Source organism: Xiphias gladius, chromosome 24 (assembly GCF_016859285.1).
Source record: "Xiphias gladius isolate SHS-SW01 ecotype Sanya breed wild chromosome 24, ASM1685928v1, whole genome shotgun sequence".
Lineage (NCBI taxonomy): Eukaryota > Metazoa > Chordata > Actinopteri > Istiophoriformes > Xiphiidae > Xiphias > Xiphias gladius.
In genome coordinates, this window is record NC_053423.1 from 3,249,791 (window position 1) to 3,262,887 (window position 13,097).

Consider the following 13,097-nt stretch of genomic DNA (forward strand, 5'->3'; position numbering starts at 1 on the left):
AACACCAGCATCCCTTAAAGAATTGTCCCATTTTGTTTTTTGACAAAGAAGTCATTTTTTTTCCAAAAGAGAAATCTAAAATGAGCTTGGACACAGTCCCAGCAACAATCTCTGCCCTATTATTGAGCAGATTCTGATGGTTTGGAGACAGAAACACAGAGCGGAACGGCCTTTGGTCAGCCCACAGGTGCAAGGCACAGAAATCATATCATATAATATATAAGACGCATTTCCAAATTGAAGCTTTCCCCAATTAGTTTTGCTACGTTTTAAATTTCTTCCCTTTACACACTGTTTATCATACATGTATCAATGTCGTTTGGCTTTTGCCAGTGAGGAGATGAGGGTTGAAGTCTCAAGACAACTCGGGAATGAAGGGAGTTGATGGTGGGCTCTGAGTAAAGAGTTGGGGCAGACTGAGCCTCTCATTAAACAGCTCCAGATGTGTGCCAGATGTCGGGGAGTCTCTCCTATAAAAAAAACCAAAAACCTTCACCATAAAAAAAAAACAACAACAAAAAAATAAAAACCCATGGCTGATGTGATCACAGTGAGGAACCGCCATTGCTTGCAGCAGTTCGGGCACCTTTCCAAACCCAGAAAAACTGTGTATCATGTTGTAAACACTGTTTTAGTGTATGTATGGAATGTGCAGCTGCATATATGCATAATGCATAGGATTCTCCGAGCGCTGCACAGGGAAGGTGGGGACGGGTGGTGCAGAGACTCCTGGCAATGTGAACTATGGTTGAACTGTAGGAGGGAGTGCACTGTAGAGTTGAAAACAGTGGGGGTAAAAAAAAAACTCCCAGCCCCTTTTTCAATCAGTCATACGGCACCAACAATGGTCTCATTTTCAGACATTCCTCTATGCATTGTCAATGACCAATAATCTTTTTCTTACTTTTTTTTGTTCAACAAGCCTTGTTCTCATCTGATTCAGCCCTTGATGAATAAAGACACGCCGCTTCTTGCAGACAGCAGATATTATATTTGGTAAAGGCTTGGATCCTGTTAAAATAGAAATGTTGTTAAACCTTTGGCTTACACTATGAGATGTAGTCTTTGCTCTCCTTCGCCTCTCTTGGCAGAGAGGCTGGTGAGTTAGCTCCATTCATTTGCCAGCCACTTGAGTGCACATTGATTTTCAATCCAGAGGGTTAGCACATGGTGTAATGAGAGAAGCCTGCATTATTCATACTTTGCCAGGGCTAGAAACCGCATGTGACCTAAATACCCAGCGATAGATTCTAAAATAACAACAAGGAAACACTGACAGACAGTCAGACAGACAGGGACTTGAAATGAGCAAGGCAGACAAAAGAAGGGGTAGGGAAAGAGGAGGGGATACATCTGGGGGGGGTGGGGGGGGGTGGGGGATGAATGCGTAGGTGTGTGAGTGTGCATTTGTCAAGTTTGAGAGCAAACTGACAGCTGGGTCTCTTTTAAGATTAGGTGCTGTGCAGACATGTTGTGTCAGTCTGTTATTAGAGCGGCACAGAGACAGCATTAAACCAAAAAATGTGTAGAATGTATCTCCATGCATTACTATAAAGTACATCTCTCAAGCCATGGCTGCTGCACGGATGTGTTTTATTAAAAAGAAATTTTGAAGAAGCTTCTTTAATTGCATTGTGAATTGTTTCTGACACATTTCAGACCCCGAGCTCATGCATCAAACTTTAAGTGTGTCTGCCGCTTCAAATGTGACATGCAGCATATTCCAACGTCTTCTGTAAAATGTGGTGGTAGATAAACAAGTGACCTCAAGCCAGTGAGCATGTTAAAAAAAAAACCCACTTATTTGTCCAAAAAGCAATGGATGGAATTAAGGGGTCATTTTTTCTAACTTCCCTCTGGTATATCAGATGTAGTAGATATACAGTATATGTACAATCCCAACAGATGTAGTATATCTGCAGGGATTGTTGACTTTCACATGTTGAGTATGTGCATTAACATTGAGTGACATTTTAAATGACATGGGATATAATCAGCCTAAAACTCAAGCCCAATGTGAAAGAGTCTTAATCTTAATCTAAACCAAACCAGTATCAAAATAAGCTCCATTGGCAGGAGGTCAAGATTTACCTACCTTTTTATTTGTCATGTCTCGTAATACTGTAAATTCAGTCAAAATAATACTGTAAATAATCAAATAAGAAACAATATTTAAATGGCGGGCCCCAAATAAAGGTTGGTTGAGGGGTGGTAGCTGTTGACTTGATAATAATGTACATGTACATTATTACAGCAATAATTCCATCAGTTTGACAATGAAATCATGTTATACTCACAACTCTGCTGCTCTGAGTTTCTCATTTAAAAAGAAATACTATGAAATTAAATTCATTCAAATTGCTTGTTGATTTTTTTTTCAGTGTTAAGCTGCGTCTCGAAGATATTTCACATTAAAAGCCTACCAAAAAAGTTCCAGAGTTTCTCCTCTCATATGGAAATACTGTTTTCATTTACGAAATTGTCTCCAGGTTTTTCCACTTTAATTCAGTTGCTTCCACTTTCCCGTCTTTTTTGTCAATAATAAGCTGCTGTCAATGAAACTCTACACTTCTTTCACAGTTGTTTTAACAGGAAAGACTTCCAGCTGCTCAAAGGAGAGAATCCCTTCCTTTCCCGACTGGCTTTAAATTTGAAACATCTGCAGGAGGTGTTGAGTTTTACTGAGAGACTAAACATTGAACACTGAATGAAAAAAACAGCAAAGTAGAGAATGGAATGAATTAATGAATAAGTATTTCTGTTAAAAAGAACTGTGGAACTGTGGGAATGTCCATTATGCTGATCATGCTTCATCATATGTTACCCATATCAACTATTAAAGTACAGCTAAAGTACAGCATAAACTATGATCTCCATCTTCAGTCAGTTAGTTTTCTTAATAAGAAATAATTAAAGCGTCAGTTCATCCTAATTTCAAAGAAAGAAAGAAACGAAGAAATACATTTCACCTACATCTTCTGGTAGTTATGGTTTCATTTTTCCAAAATTTTATCTCAGAGATTTGTGCCTCCACTATAATACAAAGAAGCTGAATGAAATTTAATTTCTGGTGCTCACGGCAATGGAAAGTTTATCCACAGTAACACTTGGGCTCTGTTTCTGCAGGGCAAGATACCAGTAGAGGAAATGTAATTGACATTTTTTAAAATGTTAGAATTTGAAATGAACTGACCCTTTTAAATTCAGCTTTATCACCTTTAAAGAACCCAATTTCCATTCATCTTACATTCATACAGTACATTTCACTATGATGGTTTAGGGTTAACTATACTGAAAATTTACCTCAGAAACATTAATACTTATCCTCAAATAGCTGCCTGCTTATCACAGCTGATAGGAAGATATCTGCTCGAGGCCTGATGCTACCATGTGGATTGCAGGGAGAGAGAAAGAAACATTTCCTGGGCCAGGGGGCAGGAATGTCTCTGTAAGCATCTCTGCATTAGACGAGGCCCGTGTCAACGTTCACCCGTCAGATGAAGGCTTTGATAATCTGTTGGGGTTGTGAGCAGGTAGGACACTTACAGGTTGGAAGTATGGGTAGCCTCCCCCTTGGCCAGATGGGAGGGGAGCATGGAGAGGGGATAGGACAGATGGGGAGAAGATGGAAGTGTGTTAATGACAGGATCCATTAACCAGCTCGCTGACATGCTGCATGTGTGATGCTCTTTGGTACGGTTTCAGATAATGATGATCAGCTAATTATGTCTGTATTAGTGTTTAATTTTGTTTTGCAAACAAATACTTTGCTTTAACCTGGTTTTACTGATCTTTGATGAACAATTCAGCTGGTAAATGTCAAGCTTCTTTTCCTCTACTCTTTCCTTGTTAAACGCCTTCTATGGCACAAGGTGCTAAAAACTAGGATGAGCCTGGTAGACTTGGCAGACATTACTAGCCTGAAGTAATCCAATGAGTATCATTCACCTCTGGAGGATGAATAAGATGCAGATGTAGATTTTACTAATACTACGGACTGGAAATCACTGGGTTCAAAATTCAGCCCATTCGGGTCTTGCAATACAGGGTTAGCTTCACCTGTGCCATTGGGTTGTTTTGACCCATTTTTATTTTTTATATTACTGTTTTGTTACTGGGTCAAAACAACCCCTTGTCTTGGGTTGTTTTCTACAGATTGGTACTCGATAGAGTGCAAAACTGACACAAATTAGATCAATGTTGCCCCAGTGATTTTTGGTGTGTATATTGGAAGTTTAATCTTAACTAAAAATGAGAGCTTAAACTATAGAGAGTTGTGGAGTTTATTATTGTGAAGGTACAAGTAGGACCACCATCAGATAAAGACTGACTTTAGTTCTGCATGAAAAAAGACAGCCTTCATGACTGACTGTTGTGATCAAAAATAAAATAAATCGCTGCTGTGATAAGTTTCCGGAGTTGTACAATCCTTTGTCAAAGAATTCTAAAGCTCTGTGCATTGTTTAGGCATCTAATAACCCTTTCGAACTCATTGATTTGTTACTCAAACTAGACTTCCTGGATAATATTTCATTATCTTACCAGAACTTGCAGCAACACGCATCCACCAGTGCAGTGACCAGTGTTTTATTAATGTAGGGGTGCTTTCTGTCTTAATGCCCACCAATGCATTTTTTTTCCTCTTCTATACCTGTTTTTTCATAACCAGCACTGAACGTGTGTCCACTGAAATGAGACAAAAGGCACAGTAATGAGCAGGTCATAAGTGCTGATGGAGCACAACTCGCTCATCAGAACCCACACAGATGCATTTTTAAATATAGTGGTCTAGCGAAATCATTTTTTATTGAATTTCTATGTGAATTGTGGACATTTATTTGAGATACTCGTATCACTGGAAAGAGTCAGTTGTGCTGATTTCAGGAGCATGTGTATGATGAAGGGTAGTGTGTTTTGATGCAAACTGTGTCAATCATGTTTAGAGTTAAGAGTTAACTCTCCAGTAATGGTGCATTACAACTGTCATCTTGTGTTTGAATATCTCTCATGATATAAGTCTAATGTAGTTTAAATAAACACAACCATTTGATATAGCATATAAATGGGATATTGCAGTATGTGAAAACTGTTTTTAACTTTGACGGTACTTGAAGGAGTGTACAACACACAATTTCTGATTATTTCATGTATTTTTTTGCTTCGGTTCTAGGCAACCACTGGATACCATTAATTTCCAAATGACATGTAAAGTAAATCACTATGTGGACGCTGGCTTCAGTTATGTAATCCATGATAGTACATTATCACACATATGGATCAAAGTAAAAAGTCTGCATTGCATTACATCATAACGATAAAATGAATGGAAACAAATGGATGCCTGGAAGATAACAAATACTGTACATTCAAAATTCAAAAACACAACAGCATGATTTGCCGAATAGTAAGAGTCGATATATACTGTATGTAAGAGTATGTAATGTGCAGGAAGGGTTATTAAGAGGAAAATGCTGATTATTTTTTCAGTTTTTGTTTGTATGAGAATATTCTAAAACACATTGTACAGAAGTGCAATTGAAAACTTCAGTCCAAAAGAGACTGACATCAGTATCGGCCTTCAAACAATTATATCTGTTGAAAGCAGATTGTGTGCACAAGGAAATGGTTGCAGTGAAATGTATTAATGTGTGTGCTTGATTATAATATTTCACTGCAACCATATGCATGCATATGCAGTCTTTCACACTCACTCACACCCACACACACACACACACACACACACACACACTCACACACACACACACACACACACACACACACACACGCACATACGTGCACCTCAGTAATGTTTGCTGGGCTAATACAGTTCCCAGGAGGTGTGTGATGTTTGCAGTAGAGTTCAGTTTCCTTTGTGAATCCCCCAGTGGAGGCAGAAGGCGCTAGGCATGGGAACTGGACCGCTGACCCAACAACAGCAACTGTTTGAGTGTGTCCCCTGGGATGCTGCGACGGCCCACATCATTTGTGTGAATCCACAAATCACACTCAACAGCAATGCCCATTTCTTTACTGTTTGTTTCATGTTTTCTTTTGCTTGATGTCCAAAGTTCAGATGTGTTCAGATATATCTGTATCAGACAGGCTGGAATTTATTCTTTTGTTTCTAATGTTGTAAATAATACAGTCTCTGTTTTAGTCTATTTCACCCTCCAAAGGATGATCAAGGAGAAGACAGCATCTCTTGTCTTTTTATTTATTTTTTGTTTTTGTTGTTATTTTTTATATGAATGGTGCTGCATATATCATGTATATACTTTGTCCTGCCCCAGTCAGCGAGACGAGATCATATCAATGTTAAGACATTCTCTTCATCTTACTTTCAACTGCAGGGACTGACTTTGTGCTCCCGTATTCTTAAAAGTAAAACCATTTTTATCTTGTTTAATGATAGGTGTGCTTGCAATATAAAGAGACAACTTTGTATTCTAATGACTTCAAAGTAATGTAACTTTGAAGTCAGTGCATTAACTTGATGATTACCAGCCTCGGGGCTCGGGCCCCACAAGGCCACAAAAAACTCAACTTCTGGGATTCAAATACTGGCTAAATAGTATCCTGGCACAAACAATTGAAGGCCATTCCTTAATAAAAACTGGGTTAAAAAAAACTTTGGGGTAGGTGGAATTACCAGTACTCTAATTTATTTATTAGCTGTTAAGCTTCTGTCATTGTAACTACAATTCCTGCAGGTGTTTCACATTAAAATCCTACTAGGAAACTGGAGGGCAATCCATTTTCAGGTCCTTAAAAAAACCCATTATGTACTAAATCAATAGTCATGCAAGGCAACATTTTGTTCGGCTGAATTGTTGCATATTATTTTATTTGCTCCCAGGTCAGTCTTTTTCTGTTTTTGTAAGCGACAAGACAGGTTCAGCCAATCACAAGAAATGATCTCACACATAGCCAAAGATAGATGGCATCGTAATAATATGAAAATTGTTTACGTCCTACTGCTGAGAGAACACTTTGATCAAGTCCATGAAAACACACTCAGAAAATGGCACTTGGGACCATATTAGTACTAATATTAGAACACGTGTTCAAATAAATAGATGCTTAGAAGTCCAGTAAAGGGCGCAGATGCTGCACCAATGTACATGTAGGATATAGCCTTTGATAGGAAGTAGCTTAACTACTGACATAATTAAACTTGTCACTCTTGTGACTGTAGACTATGACTAGTCTCTCCCCTGTTTGCTGACGCATAGTTCGTCTACCTGCCATTATAGGCATGAAAGTGGCTCTTCTCATATGCAGGCTTCACATTTTAAAGATGTACTGGCTCACCATCATCTCGTCCTTTCATAGTGTCAAACTTAATTCAATAACCAGGATAAGTGTCTTAAATTTCATCACAGAAGATGTAAATATTTTTGATGTGACAGATTTGACAGGGATTTTTTCACATTTTTGTCCCATTCATTCAACACAAGCTCTATATAAAATGGCCTTTAATGGAAAACATCTGTGCAGGAAGTGATGACTTTTACTGAAAATAGCTTAACACCGAACGAACAAACAGCTGAATAGAATCACTTCAAATAAATAAGAAAGTTTGAACAGGATTTCTAGGAACTACAGAGTATGGTATAAGTATGGCATGAGTATGTGATTTTATAATAATTCTGTAAATTATACGTTGTCAAGACAACAGCTAACTGTTGAATTCATATTCACAGCAGATTAAAAAACCACATCTGAAAACAGGGCTCTTCTTACAAAAATATGAAAATGGTAAATTACGAACAAAAGCCTGCCCCTAATTCAAGCCTGTTTAAAATGAAAGCCTGGATTTTATCTGCTGAGATAAATAAAGGCCCTGGAAGCTATCTTTGAGTTTGCAGTATTCATAAAATTTCTAGTTTTCCAGTTTGATTCGTAAAATCAACATTTCATTTGAGTAGGAAGAAAATTATGACCAGGAATAAAACTCAGCTCAACAAACTACGACCAGTATTGAAATTGCCTCACTCTCAATGTTGTGTCTATTTCCACTTCCGAGTTCAGCAGCACACAGAGCTCCTCACTGGGAGAAGAATTCCCCCTGGGTGAACCTGCCTGCTGGTTTTCATGTCAGAGCGGATTTTCAGATGGGGAAAAGGAGGGAGGAAAACGGAGGGAGTAAATATGTGGAACTCGGTGTTGAAAACAGCAGAGCACACGCTTAGGCAGCACTGACCAGAGTGTGTCAAAGTATTGCTACAGCAGTAGTGAACACCAGGGGCCACTTACATTGAGGAAATAATCCAGGAGAAATGCACCTGCCTGGATTATTTACTGTTGTCTAAGATCTTATCGACATGTTCTGTCCGATTAACTTCATCCACTAACAATGAGGCCAAGTCCTTAATTTATTCATCTTGCTGCTAGAATAGTGATCGCAGACTAAAAGTGAATTTCTTAAAGATTTAAAGCACTTCTCAAGCTTTACATCAAGAGCGCTTTAGAGTTGAGATTATTGCTATAGAAAAAAAGACTATTTTGTTGAATAAAATTTTTTTTATGAGACCATTTTAAGCTATTTAAGGGGTAGTACAGGAATTTGGTAGCACACTCCCATAAAGTTGGGGCACTCGTGAGAAATTTATTAAAGAATCGTCAAATTTAAAGCAGCAGAGACCATGACATTTAGTCCTTACTAAGGGTAAAGCTTCAAATATCATGAAAAATACAATACATTTCCCATAATGCAATAGTTAGACGCTCCTGCATCTTTCAAACTCTACGTATGTTAGTAACATAGGTTTTCTGTTATGAATTTGTAGGCTTCAAGCCCAAGCCAAGATAAACTCGATGACATGATCAGATATGACACACGACAGATAAACTGACCTTGATGTGTAAAATTTCCCAAGTTCCCTTTAAAAGAGTACTCCACTGATTTAGAACTACACTCCTATAACACTGTTGTACTCATGATGGACAGTTAAAACAAAATGGATCAAAGCTGATGCAGCGAAAACCAGAGATATCTTCTTTTTTATTCCACATACATATTCTTCTTCCTTTCCTTTCTTTTGTGCAATTCCCCTTTAAAGGCCTTGGCATGGTTCCCATGGCAAATGGCACACCATCTCTTCTGCAGCCATGTGTGCACTGTCCACAACAATTAATGTGCATAAAATTTCGCAAGCCATGCTCTTGTGCTTGCAGTAGTTTCCATTGCTTTTTGAAACTGTAAAGTGCAGCAAGGGCACAGGAAGACAAAGGAGGAAAAGCTGCATGTCACACGTCTTTGTTTAAACTTTCACGATGGCTGCATCTTGACATTGTACAGCAAATGTGTTGTTGGTTTCTCCTACTGCTGATACCAGCAGCTAGAGTTTTGTTTATTTAGTATACAATCACACAGGCAGCATCATCTATATTATCATGGTAAGTTAAGTAAAAAGACTTTTTGAGTTCATAAATTATAGACTTTATTTAACCAGCATCTTGAGATTTTACTTCCACTCAATATGCATTTTCATGTCAGTGTGCCTTGTACTCTTTGGCCTGAAAAGTACGCAACACTCAATACTCAAAAACTCGAAATACTATTTGGAGGTCTGCACCCAGCATATACGAAGGGAAAACCTTCAGTCTTCCAGTCACCAAGAAGAGCTGCACACAAGTCTGCGTGTTTAAAATCTGGAGATCGATGCCTCAGGTTGGCATGTCAGCTGCTATTACATAATTGTGGAGAGTTTCTGGTGCACACACGGGTTTCTTTCCAGCGCAAGAACCATGCAACGGCAGTATTCATCGCTAAGCAGCTGCTTCACCATTTATAACACCATAATACTGCGTTTTAATTACAGTGCTGGAATCTTTTAACTTCAGTTTGTTGCTGGGAGGAACGGTTTTGTTTGTTTCAGCACAAAACTAGGCCCATATAAACACTGCTCATAAAGTTAATACTGTAGCTCAGCAACCATCTATCTGCAGCAGTTATCAAATCATCAGTATTTCTGTGGCATCCACAGCCTTTCAGTACGTTTTCACCCAGGAGGTAACATACTGTGCATCATGGCTGCGCATTTACAGTCACAGATGAGTTGAGCACCAATGCAAACAGCTACTGATCCAGTGATTGACACTGATGATTAAGTATTATCAGATCAGCTTGAGTATTCAGTGTTGAAGGTGTGTTTGTTCATGCACCGAACTCCTCTAGAGCCAACTTGAAACAAGTCCTCATATTTAAACAACAATGCGATTCTGCAAAGTCCTGGATTATGTTCAATGACAACACTTTTGCAGGTGGTGCAGGTGAGGAAAGATACTAACTTTGACAAATAAACTGTAGTTCAGGGAAAGTTAGGGTTAGGCAACTAAAACACTTGTCAAGGTTGAGGACTCAATTGTCAGATACCAACAATGGCTGTTGACGGGACAGAACGTGAACTGAGGGACATTTTGTATGCTCGTGCATTCATATTAACCTGTTACGCAAGACTAACAGCAATATAACATCAAGCCACCTCCTGATATGAATATTACACATAAACAGAGGATATTTTAACCTGTATAACATAGAAACAAAAAATCCTGCTGTTATCAGGGAAGGATTGTCTCACTAATGTGATGGCCCCGGAGCAGGTCAAAGTTCAGCTCAAAGCTAAGGCGTGAACAACCGGTATCAGTGGAGTTACAGCAGCAGTACTCACCAACAGGCGAAGGTGTGCTGCCGCTGCTGGATGGCTGCTGGATTTGCAGCCTCTGAGGTGATGGCAGTGGCAGCTGTGGCAGGGAGCTGATGACCGAAGGGAATAGGAAAGGATATAGCCCGGGTGTGTAGCGCCTCATCTGGACCAGCGGAGGGCTGCTGCTGGGCTGGGCACGGCTGGCGGTCTTCATCACAGCGTTGGGAAAAGGGTGCACTGAGCACTGAGCAAGCTGATGAGTGGCGAGGCTCGGAGGCCATCAGGTGACCCCCTGGCTGCAGTTAGTGTGTTTGGAGCAGGGGCGGTACCACCTCAGCACTCCAGGGATGCATGGTGGTGGAATTTGGTGTCACCCACGTCGACTCAGAGGCTTGTTCCACTAACACTGTAACACAGAAACACATTAATTATGAGTTAGTTACATCTCTGTTGCTATCCCAACATCAGATAGATAAATAGGATAAGCCTTTATTTTCCCAAGGGGGGATTTCTTTTCGAACCCTTTATATATTCCACACAGAAACAAACAGATATCCACACAACAACATAGACACCCAGCATTCAAGTCCCTGCCCATGTCCCAAAACAAATCCGTAGATGATCTTGGAAGCACTATATGTAATCCTGATAACTTTGCTTTTATTGGAGGTGGTTAACATTGTGAAGATACAGGGCGAACAGGGAGAGCAGCAACAGAAATTGCTCAGAGTTCACATATGACATGGAGTCTGCTGCGATTGTTCATGTAATGTGAATTGATTTGTCGATCAGTTTATTGTCAATAATGAGTCCAAGATATTTGAAGCTGTTGACCTGTTCAGCTGTCTTACTGTGGATGGAGGTGAGGTTGAGTCCACTGTGGGGTGTTTTTGATGAGCTAATCAGCAGTTCTTCTGTTTTCCCCCCCTTCTGGAGGTAGTTATCAGTGCACCATTGTGTGAAGTAGGGAATGGAGTGTTGATAGGTTGTAACAGAGTTATTGTCATTGAATAGTGAGAGTATGGTATGTCGTGATGGATGAATCGCTGATACACTCATTTGTGTATAGGGTGTAAAGGAATTGGCTGAGGACACAGCCTTGGGGGGCATCGGTCTTGGTGATGGTGGTTGATGATGTTACTCTGCCTTATTTAACAGCATGTTGTCTGTTGCTGAGGAAGTTGTGAACCCAGTGAATAAGGAGTGGAGGCATGTTGAGATGGTGGAGTTTCCTGGTCATCCAGGTTTCAGTCAGGGCAATGATACAAATGTCTTCGAAGGCTCTCTCCACCAGGCACTTGGCGTGCAGTAAATCCAGTCTACTCGCAGGGAACGTATATTTGCCAGAATGATTGAGGGAAGAGTGGGTCCGAAGGGGTTCTTCCTCAGTCTGATGTGTATACCTTCTCGCCTAACCCTTTTCCTCGGTCAGATCTCTTATGGAGGTCCAACTGTTGGCTTCATGTTGCAGAGGACAGAGAACCACAGATGTAGAACTTCTCAGCTATAGGTGAGTGGTGTGTAGCTGCTAACCTCCGGTTGTAGTGCTGAGCCATTATCAGTTATCCATAGGATTATGAACGTGATCCACAACACTTAATACAGATTCGGCATCTTACATATTTAGTTAAACGTTAGGCAAATTGAGACTCACATCAACTCAAACTCAAGTTCACAAAGTATACTGTATAAAACAAGAGAGGACGAGATGCCAAAATGGATACTAAGAGGACAGGGAAGGCTGTGTCTTTAGAGCTGCTGTTAAATGAGGTAACCTATCCCACATCCTCACATTGCCAAATAGATTCTAGCTTACATACTTTATGATCACAAGGATATAATTGTGATAGTGTATTCCTTTATTCATTACAATGAAGTTCCATTGATTAAAAGCACATAGAGGATTTTTGTCTTTATGGTTTACTTTCTAGTACCTGACATTCAGCCACAATTTTGTGACATTGTAGATGTTTGCTCTATATCTACAGCAAAGACGACTTCACGGAGACCTGATAAAGAAAGTGAAACTTTCAGGTCTTACACTCTGTAAAGTAACACTGCGTGGTTCGGCTGCTGAAATTTATAATTCAGGGATTCAAGTTTCAGGGATTGCCCAGGTTATTCCCTGCAGAGAATTTCACCTCAGGCACCAACCCTGAGCCTCCTTATGCCAAGGTCACTGCCGTCTGACTTGGGGTGCAGATGAAGACACGCGGGGTGGAGCTGAGGCGTGATCAGTTCCCTCTCCTGATTGCAGAGTTATAAACTGCTACAGTATAATGGTGCTCATAATGCTCATAATGCTCTAAGGGGTCCATTAAAGTGATCTGTAACCATACTTTGTGCTAAATGACTACTAGATAACATCTTATCTCTGTACTGCATGCTACTGAGGAGGGCATAGGAGAGGTGAAGGAAGATAGAAGGACAGAGACATGGTATTGACAT

The 13,097-nt window shown here is 39.9% G+C and overlaps 1 protein-coding gene across 1 annotated transcript in view; it reads right to left on the bottom strand.

Annotated features, from left to right (window-relative positions):
- The window catches only part of LOC120786851 (retinoic acid receptor beta-like), a 145,503-nt gene extending 134,535 nt beyond the window's left edge, over window positions 1-10,968 (bottom strand). Inside the window, exon 1 of the mRNA XM_040122569.1 lies at window positions 10,674-10,968. Coding sequence (XP_039978503.1) covers window positions 10,674-10,863 — 190 coding nt within the window. The 5' untranslated portion in view covers window positions 10,864-10,968. The remainder of the gene's footprint in view (window positions 1-10,673) is intronic.
- Window positions 10,969-13,097: the final 2,129 nt, after the last annotated feature.